This window comes from Somniosus microcephalus, chromosome 8, assembly GCF_052327205.1.
Source record: "Somniosus microcephalus isolate GS21.2 chromosome 8, FLI_Smic_1.0, whole genome shotgun sequence".
Classification (NCBI taxonomy): Eukaryota; Metazoa; Chordata; class Chondrichthyes; order Squaliformes; family Somniosidae; genus Somniosus; species Somniosus microcephalus.
In genome coordinates this window covers 268860482-268874522 of record NC_140994.1, presented here as the reverse complement: position 1 = coordinate 268874522, position 14041 = coordinate 268860482, and the positions used below count along the sequence as shown (strand labels likewise).

Here is a 14041-nt window from a genome sequence, read left to right as displayed (position 1 = left end):
AAGGGGAGAAGTTGCACAGATTCAATTTGGAGTTGTTGACACACTTGTGAGCCGAGGCTCAGTGGGCAGAGCTCCTGCCTCAGAATCAAGAGGTTGTGGGTTCAAATCCCACCCCAGAGCCTTAAAATCTAGGCCGACACTCCCAGTGCAGTACTGAGGGAGCGCCGCACTGTCGGAGGGGCAGTACTGAGGGAGGGCCGCACTGTCGGAGGGGCAGTACTGAGGGAGCACCGCACTGTCAGAGGGGCAGTACTGAGGGAGCGCCGCACTGTCGGAGGTGCAGTACTGAGGGAGTGCCGCACTGTCGGAGGGGCAGTACTGAGGGAGCGCCGCACTGTCGGAGGGGCAGTACTGAGGGAGCGCCGCACTGTCGGAGGGGCAGTACTGAGGGCATGCCGGACTGTCGGAGTGGCAATACTGAGGGCATGCCGCACTGTCGGAGGTGCAGTACTGAGGGAGCGCTGCACTGTCGGAGGGGCAGTATTGAGGGAGCGCCGCACTGACGGAGGGGCAGTACTGAGGGAGTGCTGCACTGTCGGAGGGGCAGTACTGAGGGCGTGCCGGACTGTCGGAGGGGCAGTACTGAGGGCGTGCCGCACTGTTGGAGTGACAGTACCGAGGGAGCGCCGCACTGTCGGAGATGCAGTACTGAGGGAGCGCTGCACTGTCGGAGGGGCAGTACTGAGGGAGCGCCGCACTGACGGATGGGCAGTACTGAGGGAGCGCTGCACTGTCGGAGGGGCAGTACTGAGGGAGCGCCGCATTGTCGGAGGGGCAGTACTGAGGGAGGGGCAGTACTGAGGGAGCGCCGCACTGTCGGAGGGGCAGTACTGAGGGAGCGCTGCACTGTCGGAGGGGCAGTACTGAGGGAGCGCCGCACTGACGGAGGGGCAGTACTGAGGGAGCGCTGCACTGTCGGAGGGGCAGTACTGAGGGAGCGCCGCACTGTCGGAGGAGCAGTACTGAGGGAGGGGCAGTACTGAGGGAGTGCCGCACTGTCGGAGGGGCAGTACTGAGGGAGCGCTGCACTGTCGGAGGGGCAGTACTGAGGGAGCGCCGCACTGTCGGAGGGGCAGTACTGAGGAAGCGCTGCACTGTCGGAGGGGCAGTGCTGAGGGAGCGCTGCACTGTCGGAGGGGCAGTGCTGAGGGAGCGCCGCACTGTCGGAGGGGCAGTACTGAGGGAGTGCCGCACTGTCGGAGGGGCAGTACTGAGGGAGTGCCGCACTGTCGGAGGGGCAGTACGGATTCTTTTGTTTTTTTTATTCATTCACGGGATGTGGGCGTCCCTGGCAAGGCCGACATTTATTGCCCATCCCTAATTGCCCTTGAGAAGGTGGTGGTGAGTCGCCTTCTTGAACCGCTGCAGTCCGTGTGGTGAAGGTGCTCCCACAGTGCTGTTAGGGAGGGAGTTCCAGGATTTTGACCCAGCGACGATGAAGGAACGGCCGATATATTTCCAAGTCAGGATGGTGTGTGACTTGGAGGGGAACTTGGAGGTGGTGGTGTTCCCATGCCCCTGCTGCCCTTGTCCTTCTAGGTGGTAGAGGTCACGGGTTTGGGAGGTGCTGTTGAAGAAGCCTTGGCTTCACACAAAATGATGTGATGTGGGTGGAACGCGGTCCAATTTTCCTGGGCGTGTAACTGCAGCCAGGTTGCGGAGCTGATGTTGGGAGTGTTGTTTTTCCGCAGTGCGATTGGCCAGGGCCTTGTACGATTACGAAGGACAGAGTGCGGAGGAGCTGTGTTTCCCCGAAGGAGCCGTGATCCAGATACTTCACACTGGAGAGCGCGGAGTGGACGATGGATTCTGGGAAGGAGAGTTCAATGGGCGAGTCGGAGTCTTTCCTTCCCTGGTCGTCGAGCTGTTGAGCGCGGAAGGGCCGGACCTGGAGCCGGAGCTGGTACCGTACACCGGAAGATTGCAGCTTTTAGTCGGGCTCTGCAGCCTCGCTCTCGCTCATTTAACAGCTTTATGATCTTGCCTCTGTGTTGACATCGGGTTATGACACAACTTCCTCTTCCTCCCACTGCGGTCCTTCCATTTCCTGAAGATTCTCCGCAGAAGCCCTTCCCCCCCCCACCCCCCCCTCACTGCCCCTTTCCCCTGGGTCTAATAACCCTTCCTACAACAGGGAGCCCAGAACAGCACGAAACACGCCAGCTCCGGCCCAGACAATCTCCTGGAGCAATTCACCCTCACCGCCGAGCTTTCGCATTCAATGCCCCTGAATATTCAATCTAGAATCACATTGGCCCCTTTGTTATACCGACCCTAGTGAGTCTGTCCCTCGATCCCTCGGTCTTACAACACTGCTGTGAAGCACCTTGGGACGTTTTACTAGGTTAAAGGCGCTCTATAAATGCACTCTCTGTCGCTCGCTCTCCCTCAGTTGGTTTCTTCTCGAACTCTTTTCCACATTGAACCCTCTGCCCTGCCCCCACCCACGCCCACCACTGCCATTTTCCTCACAGTTTGCCATTAACCCTTCCAACCCCCACATCCAGATCATCGAACTCTGCACAGACCGGCCTGTGTGCCTCAGTACCACCCTGGGCGGAGTGTTCACACACGGAGACTGGAGTGGGCGGGGGGGGCGGGAGGAGTGTGTGCCTCAGTACCACCCTGGACGGAGTGTTCACCCACAGAGACTGGAGTGGGGGGGGTGCGGGAGGTGTGTGTGCCTCAGTACCACCCTGGGCGGAGTGTTCACCCACGGAGACTGGAGTGGGGGGGGGGGGGGGGCGCGGGAGGTGTGTGTGCCTCAGTACCACCCTGGGCGGAGTGTTCACCCACGGAGACTGGAGTGGGGGGGGGGGGTTGCGGGAGGTGTGTGTGCCTCAGTACCACCCTGGGCGGAGTGTTCACCCACGGAGACTGGAGTGGGGGGGGGGGCGGGAGGTGTGTGTGCCTCAGTACCACCCTGGGCGGAGTGTTCACCCACGGAGACTGGAGTGGGGGGGGGCGGGAGGTGTGTGTGCCTCAGTACCACCCTGGGCGGAGTGTTCACCCACAGAGACTGGAGTGGGGGGGGGGGGGCGCGGGAGGTGTGTGTGCCTCAGTACCACCCTGGGCGGAGTGTTCACCCACGGAGACTGGAGTGGGGCGGGGGGCGGGAGCAGACTCTTCAGTTTATTAATGTTGATCGGATTGAGTTGCTCTGCGCACGGTATCTGTGCCCCTGGGACGTTGCTGACCCACCGTGTTTTGTTCCCCAGGACCCCACTTCACACTCCCCTCCTCCATTCTCTCCTCCTGCTCCTGACTCTGATCCACTGGCCGTCCCCAGTGTGGGATCCGCACAGCAAGAGAGACTCCAGGCATCGCCGAGCAACTGCGGTAAGAATGTTTAATCTGTTATTAGACCAGCAGAATCCTGCACAGCAACAGAAGAGCCCGTTCAGCCCCTCGAGCCTGTGACACAGGAACAGGAGGAGGCCCATTCAGCCCCTCGAGCCTGTTACATAGGAACAGAAGCCGGTGGCCATTCAGCCCCTCGAGCCTGTGACACGGATACAGGAGGAGGCCATTCAGCCCCTCAAGCCTGTTACACAGGAACAGGAGGAGGCTATTCAGCCCCTCGAGCCTGTTACACTGGAACAGGGGGAGGCCGTTCAACCCCTCGGGCCTGTTGCACAGGAACAGCAGGAGGCCATTCAGCCCCTCGAGCCTGTTACACAGGAAAAGGAGGGGGCCATTCAGCCCCTCGGGCCTGTTACACAGGAACAGGAGGAGGCCATTCAGCCCCTCGACCCTGTTACACAGGAACAGGAGGAGGCCATTCAACCCCTCAAGCCTGTTACACAGGAACAGGAGGAGGCCATTCAGCCCCTCGAGCCTGTTACACAGCAACAGCCGGAGGCCATTCAGTCCCTCGAGCCTGTTACACAGGAACAGGAGGAGGCCCATTCATCCCCTCGAGCCCATTACACAGGAACATGAGGAGACCATTCAGCCCCTCGAGCCTGTTACACGGATACAGGAGGAGGCCATTCAGCCCCTCAAGCCTGTTACACAGGAACAGGAGGAGGCTATTCAGCCCCTCGAGCCTGTTACACTGGAACGGGGGAGGCCGTTCAACCCCTCAAGTCTATTACATTAGGAACAGGAGGAGGCCATTCAGCCCCTCGAGCCTGTTACACGGGAACAGGAGGAGACCATTCAGCCCCTCAAGCCTGTTACATTAGGAACAGGAGGAGGCCATTCAGCCTTTCAAGCCTGTTACATTAGGAACAGGAGGAGGCCATTCAGCCCATCGAGCCCGTTACACAGGAACAGGAGGAGGCCATTCAGCCCCTCGAGCCTGTTACATAGGAACAGGAGGAGGCCATTCAGCCCTTCAAGCCTGTTACACAGTAACAGGAGGAGGCCATTCAGCCCCTCGAGCCTGTTACACAGGAACAGGAGGAGGCCATTCAGCCCCTCGAGCCTGATACACAGTAACAGGAGGAGGCCATTCAGCCCCTCGAGCCTGTTACACAGGAACAGGAGGAGGCCATTCAGCCCCTCTAGCCTGTTACACAGGAACAGGAGGAGGCCATTCAGCCCTTCGGGCCTGTTACACAGGAACAGGATGAGGCCATTCAGCCCCTCGTGCCTATTACACGGGAACAGGAGGAGGTCATTCAGCCCCTCGAGCCTATTACATTAGGAACAGGAGGAGCCCATTCAACCCCTCGAGCCTGTTACACAGGAACAGGAGGAGGCCATTCAGCCCCTCGAGCCTGTTACACAGAAACAGGAGGAGGCCATTCAGCCCCTCGAGCCTGTTACACAGGAACAGGAGGAGGCCGTTCAACCCCTCAAGCCTGTTACATTAGGAACAGGAGGAGGCCATTCAGCCCCTTGAGCCTGTTACACAGGAACAGGAGGAGGCCATTCAGCCCTTCGAGCCTGTTACACAGGAACAGGAGGAGGCCATTCAGCCCCTCAAGCCTGTTACACAGGAACAGCAGGAGGCCATTCAGCCCCTCGAGCCCATTACACAGGAACATGAGGAGACCATTCAGCCCCTCGAGCCTGTTACACGGATACAGGAGTAGGCCATTCAGCCCCTCAAGCCTGTTACACAGGAACAGGAGGAGGCTATTCAACCCCTCGAGCCTGTTACACTTGAACGGGGGAGGCCATTCAACCCCTCAAGTCTGTTACATTAGGAACAGGAGGAGGCCATTCAGCCCCTCGTGCCTGTTACACAGGAACAGGAGGAGGCCATTCAGCCCCTCGAGCCTGTTACATGGGAACAGGAGGAGACCATTCAGCCCCTCAAGCCTGTTACATTAGGAACAGGAGGAGGCCATTCAGCCTTTCAAGCCTGTTACATTAGGAACAGGAGGAGGCCATTCAGCCCATCGAGCCCGTTACGCAGGAACAGGAGGAGGCCATTCAGCCCCTCGAGCCTGTTACATAGGAACAGGAGGAGGCCATTCAGCCCTTCGAGCCTGTTACACAGTAACAGGAGGAGGCCATTCAGCCCCTCGAGCCTGTTACACAGGAACAGGAGGAGGCCATTCAGCCCCTCGAGCCTGATACACAGTAACAGGAGGGGGCCATTCAGCCCCTCGAGCCTGTTACACAGGAACAGGAGGAGGCCATTCAGCCCCTTGGGCCTGTTACACAGGAACAGGAGGAGGCCATTCAGCCCCTCGAGCCTGTTACACAGGAACAGGAGGAGGCCATTCACCCCTCGAGCCTGTTACACAGGAACAGGAGGAGGCCGTCCCGCCCCTCGAGCCTGTTACACAGGAACAGAAGGAGGCCATTCAGCCCCTCGAGCCTGTTACACAGGAACAGGAGGAGGCCATTCACCCCTCGAGCCCGTTCTGCCATTCAATTAGATCGTGGCTGATCTGTATCTTAACTCCATCCACGTGTCTCGGTTCTGTAAATCCAACTCCTTGACCAAACTTTTGGTCACTTTTCCTAATATCTCCCTCATTGTTTTTTCTGTGAAAGGAAGGTGTCTATAAATGTTGTTGTTGTTGATTTGGAGATCTGGAGTCCCTCATGGGACGCGGGCTCAGCCTGTCAGCTTTTGTGTACAACAACTTCTGAAAGTCCCGAGCGCCAAACATTGATTGGCCTTCGGGCCCAGGAGTCGCCAACCCTCCGGTGCTGGCCTGGAGTCTCCAAGGATCCAAGATTGATCTCTAGGAGTTTTGGTTCCCAGCAGTGGCCTGGAGAAAAAAGTCAGGGGCGTTAAAACAGAATTGCATCTTTTAATTTACTTTGCAAACACTTTTGTTTCTAATTTCTATTGGGGTTGTGGGGGGAAGCTGGCTGTTTGACCGGGTGGGGCGGTTGGAGGTCATGTGATGAAACCTCCAGGGTAACGTCCGCCAGAGTTGGCGACCCCGAGTGCGACCTTCGGGGAAAAGTAGAGCCAAGACCGTTAATTTCACTTTATTCCCGCTGCAGTTTCTGCCGTCCAGAAGGAGGACTCCCAGATGCTGGAGACTGCTCTCGAGGTGCCCGCTGGACGACTTAGACCCGTAAGAGCACATTTATCCGAGATATTGTCATTTGCCACCTGCCCCCTCGCGCCAGGCTACGGGTCCCTCGGGGGAAATGTATCGGCCGGTGTGAGACTGACCACACATCGCAAGAAGTCCCGGCTTCCACTCTTGGTCCGTTTGTTCCAAACACTCCGCTGCCCCGTGTCCTAACTCACACCCAGTCCCGTTCACCCATCACCCCCTGTGCTCACTGCCCCGTGTCCTAACTCACACCCAGTCCCGTTCACCCATCACCCCCTGTGCTCACTGCCCCGTGTCCTAACTCACACCCAGTCCCGTTCACCCATCACCCCCTGTGCTCACTGCCCCGTGTCCTAACTCGCACCCAGTCCCGTTCACCCGTCACCCCCTATGTTCACTGCCTCGTGTCCTAACTCACACCCAGTCCCGTTCACCCATCACCCCCTGTGCTCGCTGCCCCGTGTCCTAACTCACACCCAGTCCCGTTCACCCATCACCCCCTGTGCTCACTGCCCCGTGTCCTAACTCACACCCAGTCCCGTTCACCCGTCACCCCCTATGTTCACTGCCTCGTGTCCTAACTCACACCCAGTCCCGTTCACCCATCACCCCCTGTGCTCGCTGCCCCGTGTCCTAACTCACACCCAGTCCCGTTCACCCATCACCCCCTGTGCTCACTGCCCCGTGTCCTAACTCACACCCAGTCCCGTTCACCCATCACCCCCTGTGCTCACTGCCCCGTGTCCTAACTCACACCCAGTCCCGTTCACCCATCACCCCCTGTGCTCACTGCCCCGTGTCCTAACTCACACCCAGTCCCGTTCACCCATCACCCCCTGTGCTCACTGCCCCGTGTCCTAACTCGCACCCAGTAACGTTCACCCATCACCCGCGCTGTGCTCACTGCCCCGTGTCCTAACTCACACCCAGTCCCGTTCACACATCACCCCCTGTGCTCACTGCCCCGTGTCCTAACTCACACCCAGTCCCGTTCACCCATCACCCCCTGTGCTCACTGCCCCGTGTCCTAACTCACACCCAGTCCCGTTCACCCATCACCCCCTGTGCTCACTGCCCCGTGTCCTAACTCACACCCAGTCCCGTTCACCCATCACCCCCTGTGCTCACTGCCCCGTGTCCTAACTCACACCCAGTCCCGTTCACCCATCACCCCCTGTGCTCGCTGCCCCGTGTCCTAACTCACACCCAGTCCCGTTCACCCATCACCCCCTGTGCTCACTGCCCCGTGTCCTAACTCACACCCAGTCCCGTTCACCCATCACCCCCTGTGCTCACTGCCCCGTGTCCTAACTCACACCCAGTCCCGTTCACCCATCACCCCCTGTGCTCACTGCCCCGTGTCCTAACTCACACCCAGTCCCGTTCACCCATCACCCCCTGTGCTCACTGCCCCGTGTCCTAACTCGCACCCAGTCCCGTTCACCCGTCACCCCCTGTGTTCACTGCCTCGTGTCCTAACTCACACCCAGTCCCGTTCACCCATCACCCCCTGTGCTCGCTGCCCCGTGTCCTAACTCACACCCAGTCCCGTTCACCCATCACCCCCTGTGCTCACTGCCCCGTGTCCTAACTCACACCCAGTCCCGTTCACCCATCACCCCCTGTGCTCACTGCCCCGTGTCCTAACTCACACCCAGTCCCGTTCACCCATCACCCCCTGTGCTCACTGCCCCGTGTCCTAACTCACACCCAGTCCCGTTCACCCATCACCCCCTGTGCTCACTGCCCCGTGTCCTAACTCTCACCCAGTCCCGTTCACCCATCACCCCCTGTGCTCACTGCCCCGTGTCCTAACTCGCACCCAGTAACGTTCACCCATCACCCGCGCTGTGCTCACTGCCCCGTGTCCTAACTCACACCCAGTCCCGTTCACACATCACCCCCTGTGCTCACTGCCCCGTGTCCTAACTCACACCCAGTCCCGTTCACCCATCACCCCCTGTGCTCACTGCCCCGTGTCCTAACTCACACCCAGTCCCGTTCACCCATCACCCCCTGTGCTCACTGCCCCGTGTCCTAACTCACACCCAGTCCCGTTCACCCATCACCCCCTGTGCTCACTGCCCCGTGTCCTAACTCGCACCCAGTAACGTTCACCCATCACCCGCGCTGTGCTCACTGTCCCGTGTCCTAACTCACACCCAGTCCCGTTCACACATCACCCCCTGTGCTCACTGCCCCGTGTCCTAACTCACACCCAGTCCCGTTCACCCATCACCCCCTGTGCTCACTGCCCCGTGTCCTAACTCACACCCAGTCCCGTTCACCCATCACCCCCTGTGCTCACTGCCCCGTGTCCTAACTCACACCGAGTCCCGTTCACCCATCACCCCCTGTGCTCACTGCCCCGTGTCCTAACTCACACCCAGTCCCGTTCACCCATCACCCCCTGTGCTCACTGCCCCGTGTCCTAACTCGCACCCAGTCCCGTTCACCCGTCACCCCCTGTGTTCACTGCCTCGTGTCCTAACTCACACCCAGTCCCGTTCACCCATCACCCCCTGTGCTCGCTGCCCCGTGTCCTAACTCACACCCAGTCCCGTTCACCCATCACCCCCTGTGCTCACTGCCCCGTGTCCTAACTCACACCCAGTCCCGTTCACCCATCACCCCCTGTGCTCACTGCCCCGTGTCCTAACTCACACCCAGTCCCGTTCACCCATCACCCCCTGTGCTCACTGCCCCGTGTCCTAACTCACACCCAGTCCCGTTCACCCATCACCCCCTGTGCTCACTGCCCCGTGTCCTAACTCTCACCCAGTCCCGTTCACCCATCACCCCCTGTGCTCACTGCCCCGTGTCCTAACTCGCACCCAGTAACGTTCACCCATCACCCGCGCTGTGCTCACTGCCCCGTGTCCTAACTCACACCCAGTCCCGTTCACACATCACCCCCTGTGTTCACTGCCCCGTGTCCTAACTCACACCCAGTCCCGTTCACCCATCACCCCCTGTGCTCACTGCCCCGTGTCCTAACTCACACCCAGTCCCGTTCACCCATCACCCCCTGTGCTCACTGCCCCGTGTCCTAACTCACACCCAGTCCCGTTCACCCATCACCCCCTGTGCTCACTGCCCCGTGTCCTAACTCACACCCAGTCCCGTTCACCCATCACCCCCTGTGCTCACTGCCCCGTGTCCTAACTCACACCCAGTCCCGTTCACCCATCACCCCCTGTGCTCACTGCCCCGTGTCCTAACTGTCACCCAGTCCCGTTCACCCATCACCCCGTGCTCACTGCCCCGTGTCCTAACTCACACCCAGTCCCGTTCACCCATCACACCCTGTGCTCACTGCCCCGTGTCCTAACTCACACCCAGTCCCGTTCACCCATCACCCCCTGTGCTCACTGCCCCGTGTCCTAACTCACACCCAGTCCCGTTCACCCATCACCCCCTGTGCTCACTGTCCCGTGTCCTAACTCACACCCAGTCCCGTTCACCCATCACCCCCTGTGCTCACTGCCCCGTGTCTTAACTCACACCCAGTCCCGTTCACCCATCACCCCCTGTGCTCACTGCCCCGTGTCCTAACTCACACCCAGTCCCGTTCACCCATCGCCCCCTGTGCTCACTGCCCCGTGTCCTAACTCACACCCAGTCCCGTTCACCCATCACCCCCTGTGCTCACTGCCCCGTGTCCTAACTCACACCCAGTCCCGTTCACCATCACCCCCTGTGCTCACTGCCCCATGTCCTAACTCACACCCAGTCCCGTTCACCCATCACCCTCTGAGCTCACTGTCCCGTGTCCTAACTCACACCCAGTCCCGTTCACCCATCACCCCGTGCTCACTGCCCCGTGTCCTAACTCACACCCAGTCCCGTTCACCCATCACCCCCTGTGCTCACTGCCCCATGTCCTAACTCACACCCAGTCCCGTTCACCCATCACCCTCTGAGCTCACTGTCCCGTGTCCTAACTCACACCCAGTCCCGTTCACCTATCACCCCCTGTGCTCACTGCCCCGTGTCCCAACTCACACCCAGTCCCGTTCACCATTCACCCTCTGTGCTCACTGCCCCGTGTCCTAACTCACACCCAGTCCCGTTCACCCATCACCCCCTGTGCTCACTGCCCCGTGTCCTAACTCACACCCAGTCCCGTTCACCCATCACCCCCTGTGCTCACTGCCCCGTGTCCTAACTCACACCCAGTTCCGTTCACCCATCACCCCCTGTGCTCACTGCCCCGTGTCCTAACTCACACCCAGTCCCGTTCACCCATCACCCCCTGTGCTCACTGCCCCATGTCCTAACTCACACCCAGTCCCGTTCACCCATCACCCCCTGTGCTCACTGCCCCGTGTCCTAACACACACCCAGTCCCGTTCACTCATCACCCCCTGTGCTCACTGCCCCGTGTCCTAACTCACACCAAGTCCCGTTCACCCATCACCCCCTGTGCTCACTGCCCCGTGTCCTAACTCACACCCAGTCCCGTTCACCCATCACCCCCTGTGCTCACTGCCCCGTGTCCTGACTCACACCCAGTCCCGTTCACCCATCACCCCCTGTGCTCACTGCCCCGTGTCCTAACTCACACCCAGTCCCGTTCACCCATCACCCCCTGTGCTCACTGTCCCGTGTCCTAACTCACACCCAGTCCCGTTCACCCATCACCCCCTGTGCTCACTGCCCCGTGTCCTAACTCACACCCAGTCCCGTTCACCCATCACCCCCTGTGCTCACTGCCCCGTGTCCTAACTCACACCCAGTCCCGTTCACCCATCACCCCCTGTGCTCGCTGCCCCGTGTCCTAACTCACACCCAGTCCTGTTCACCCATCACCCTGTGCTCACTGCCCCGTGTCCTAACTCACACCCAGTCCCGTTCACCCATCACCCCCTGTGCTCACTGCCCCGTGTCCTAACTCACACCCAGTCCCGTTCACCCATCACCCCCTGTGCTCACTGTCCCGTGTCCTAACTCACACCCAGTCCCGTTCACCCATCACCCCCTGTGCTCACTGCCCCGTGTCCTAACTCACACCCAGTCCCGTTCACCCATCACCCCCTGTGCTCACTGCCCCGTGTCCTAACTCACACCCAGTCCCGTTCACCCATCACCCCCTGTGCTCGCTGCCCCGTGTCCTAACTCACACCCAGTCCCGTTCACCCATCACCCTGTGCTCACTGCCCCGTGTCCTAACTCACACCCAGTCCCGTTCACCCATCACCCCCTGTGCTCACTGCCCCGTGTCCTAACTCGCACCCAGTCCCGTTCACCCATCACCCACTGTGCTCACTGCCCCGTGTCCTAACTCACACCCAGTCCCGTTCACCCATCACCCCCTGTGCTCACTGCCCCGTGTCCTAACTCACACCCAGTCCCGTTCACCCATCACCCACTGTGCTCACTGCCCCGTGTCCTAACTCACACCCAGTCCCGTTCACCCATCACCCCCTGTGCTCACTGCCCCGTGTCCTAACTCACACCCAGTCCCGTTCACCCATCACCCCCTGTGCTCACTGCCCCGTGTCCTAACTCACACCCAGTCCCGTTCACCCATCACCCCCTGTGCTCACTGCCCCGTGTCCTAACTCACACCCAGTCCCGTTCACCCATCACCCCCTGTGCTCGCTGCCCCGTGTCCTAACTCACACCCAGTCCTGTTCACCCATCACCCTGTGCTCACTGCCCCGTGTCCTAACTCACACCCAGTCCCGTTCACCCATCACCCCCTGTGCTCACTGCCCCGTGTCCTAACTCACACCCAGTCCCGTTCACCCATCACCCCCTGTGCTCACTGTCCCGTGTCCTAACTCACACCCAGTCCCGTTCACCCATCACCCCCTGTGCTCACTGCCCCGTGTCCTAACTCACACCCAGTCCCGTTCACCCATCACCCCCTGTGCTCACTGCCCCGTGTCCTAGCTCACACCCAGTCCCGTTCACCCATCACCCCCTGTGCTCGCTGCCCCGTGTCCTAACTCACACCCAGTCCCGTTCACCCATCACCCCCTGTGCTCGCTGCCCCGTGTCCTAACTCACACCCAGTCCCGTTCACCCATCACCCTGTGCTCACTGCCCCGTGTCCTAACTCACACCCAGTCCCGTTCACCCATCACCCCCTGTGCTCACTGCCCCGTTTTCTAACTCGCACCCAGTCCCGTTCACCCATCACCCCCTGTGCTCACTGCCCCGTGTCCTAACTCACACCCAGTCCCGTTCACCCATCACCCCCTGTGCTCACTGCCCCGTGTCCTAACTCACACCCAGTCCCGTTCACCCATCACCCACTGTGCTCACTGCCCCGTGTCCTAACTCACACCCAGTCCCGTTCACCCATCACCCCCTGTGCTCACTGCCCCGTGTCCTAACTCACACCCAGTCCCGTTCACCCATCACCCCCTGTGCTCACTGCCCCGTGTCCTAACTCACACCCAGTCCCGTTCACCAATCACCCCCTGTGCTCACTGCCCCGTGTCCTAACTCACACCCAGTCCCGTTCACCCATCACCCCCTGTGCTCACTGCCCCGTGTCCTAACTCACACCCAGTCCCGTTCACCCATCGCCCCCTGTGCTCACTGCCCCGTGTCCTAACTCACACCCAGTCCCGTTCACCCCTCACCCCGTGCTCACTGCCCCGTGTCCTAACTCACACCCAGTCCCATTCACCCATCACCCCCTGTGCTCACTGCCCCGTGTCCTAACTCACACCCAGTCCCATTCACCCATCACCCCCTGTGCTCACTGCCCCGTGTCCTAACTCACACCCAGTCCCGTTCACCCCTCACCCCCTGTGCTCACTGCCCCGTGTCCTAACTCACACCCAGTCCCGTTCACCCATCACCCCCTGTGCTCACTGCCCCGTGTCCTAACTCACACCCAGTCCTGTTCACCCATCACCCCCTGAGCTCACTGCCCCGTGTCCTAACTCACACCCAGTCCCGTTCACCCATCACCCCCTGTGCTCACTGCCCCGTGTCCTAACTCACACCCAGTCCCGTTCACCCATCGCCCCCTGTGCTCACTGCCCCGTGTCCTAACTCACACCGAGTCCCGTTCACCCATCGCCCCCTGTGCTCACTGCCCCGTGTCCTAACTCGCACCCAGTCCCGTTCACCCATCGCCCCCTGTGCTCACTGCCCCGTGTCCTAACTCACACCCAGTCCCGTTCACCCATCACCCCCTGTGCTCACTGCCCCGTGTCCTAACTCACACCCAGTCCCGTTCACCCATCACCCTGTGCTCGCTGCCCCGTGTCCTAACTCACACCCAGTCCCGTTCACCCATCACCCCCTGTGCTCACTGCCCCGTGTCCTAACTCACACCCAGTCCCGTTCACCCATCACCCCCTGTGCTCACTGCCCCGTGTCCTAACTCACACCCAGTCCCGTTCACCCATCACCCCCTGTGCTCACTGCCCCGTGTCCTAACTCACACCCAGTCCCGTTCACCAATCACCCCCTGTGCTCACTGCCCCGTGTCCTAACTCACACCCAGTCCCGTTCACCCTTCACCCCCTGTGCTCACTGCCCCGTGTCCTAACTCACACCCAGTCCCGTTCACCCCTCACCCGCTGTGCTCACTGCCCCGT

The 14041-nt window shown here is 60.4% G+C and overlaps 1 protein-coding gene across 3 annotated transcripts in view; it reads left to right on the top strand.

The window, feature by feature from the left end:
* LOC147114393 (F-BAR and double SH3 domains protein 2-like) overlaps nt 1-14041 on the top strand; it is a 176306-nt gene that overhangs the window by 152971 nt on the left and 9294 nt on the right. For all 3 annotated transcript variants that reach the window (XM_085996065.1, XM_085996064.1, XM_085996063.1), the window contains 3 exons: nt 1692-1903; nt 3219-3339; nt 6418-6491. In XM_085996065.1, coding sequence (XP_085852191.1) covers nt 1692-1903; nt 3219-3339; nt 6418-6491 — 407 coding nt within the window. The remainder of the gene's footprint in view (nt 1-1691; nt 1904-3218; nt 3340-6417; nt 6492-14041) is intronic.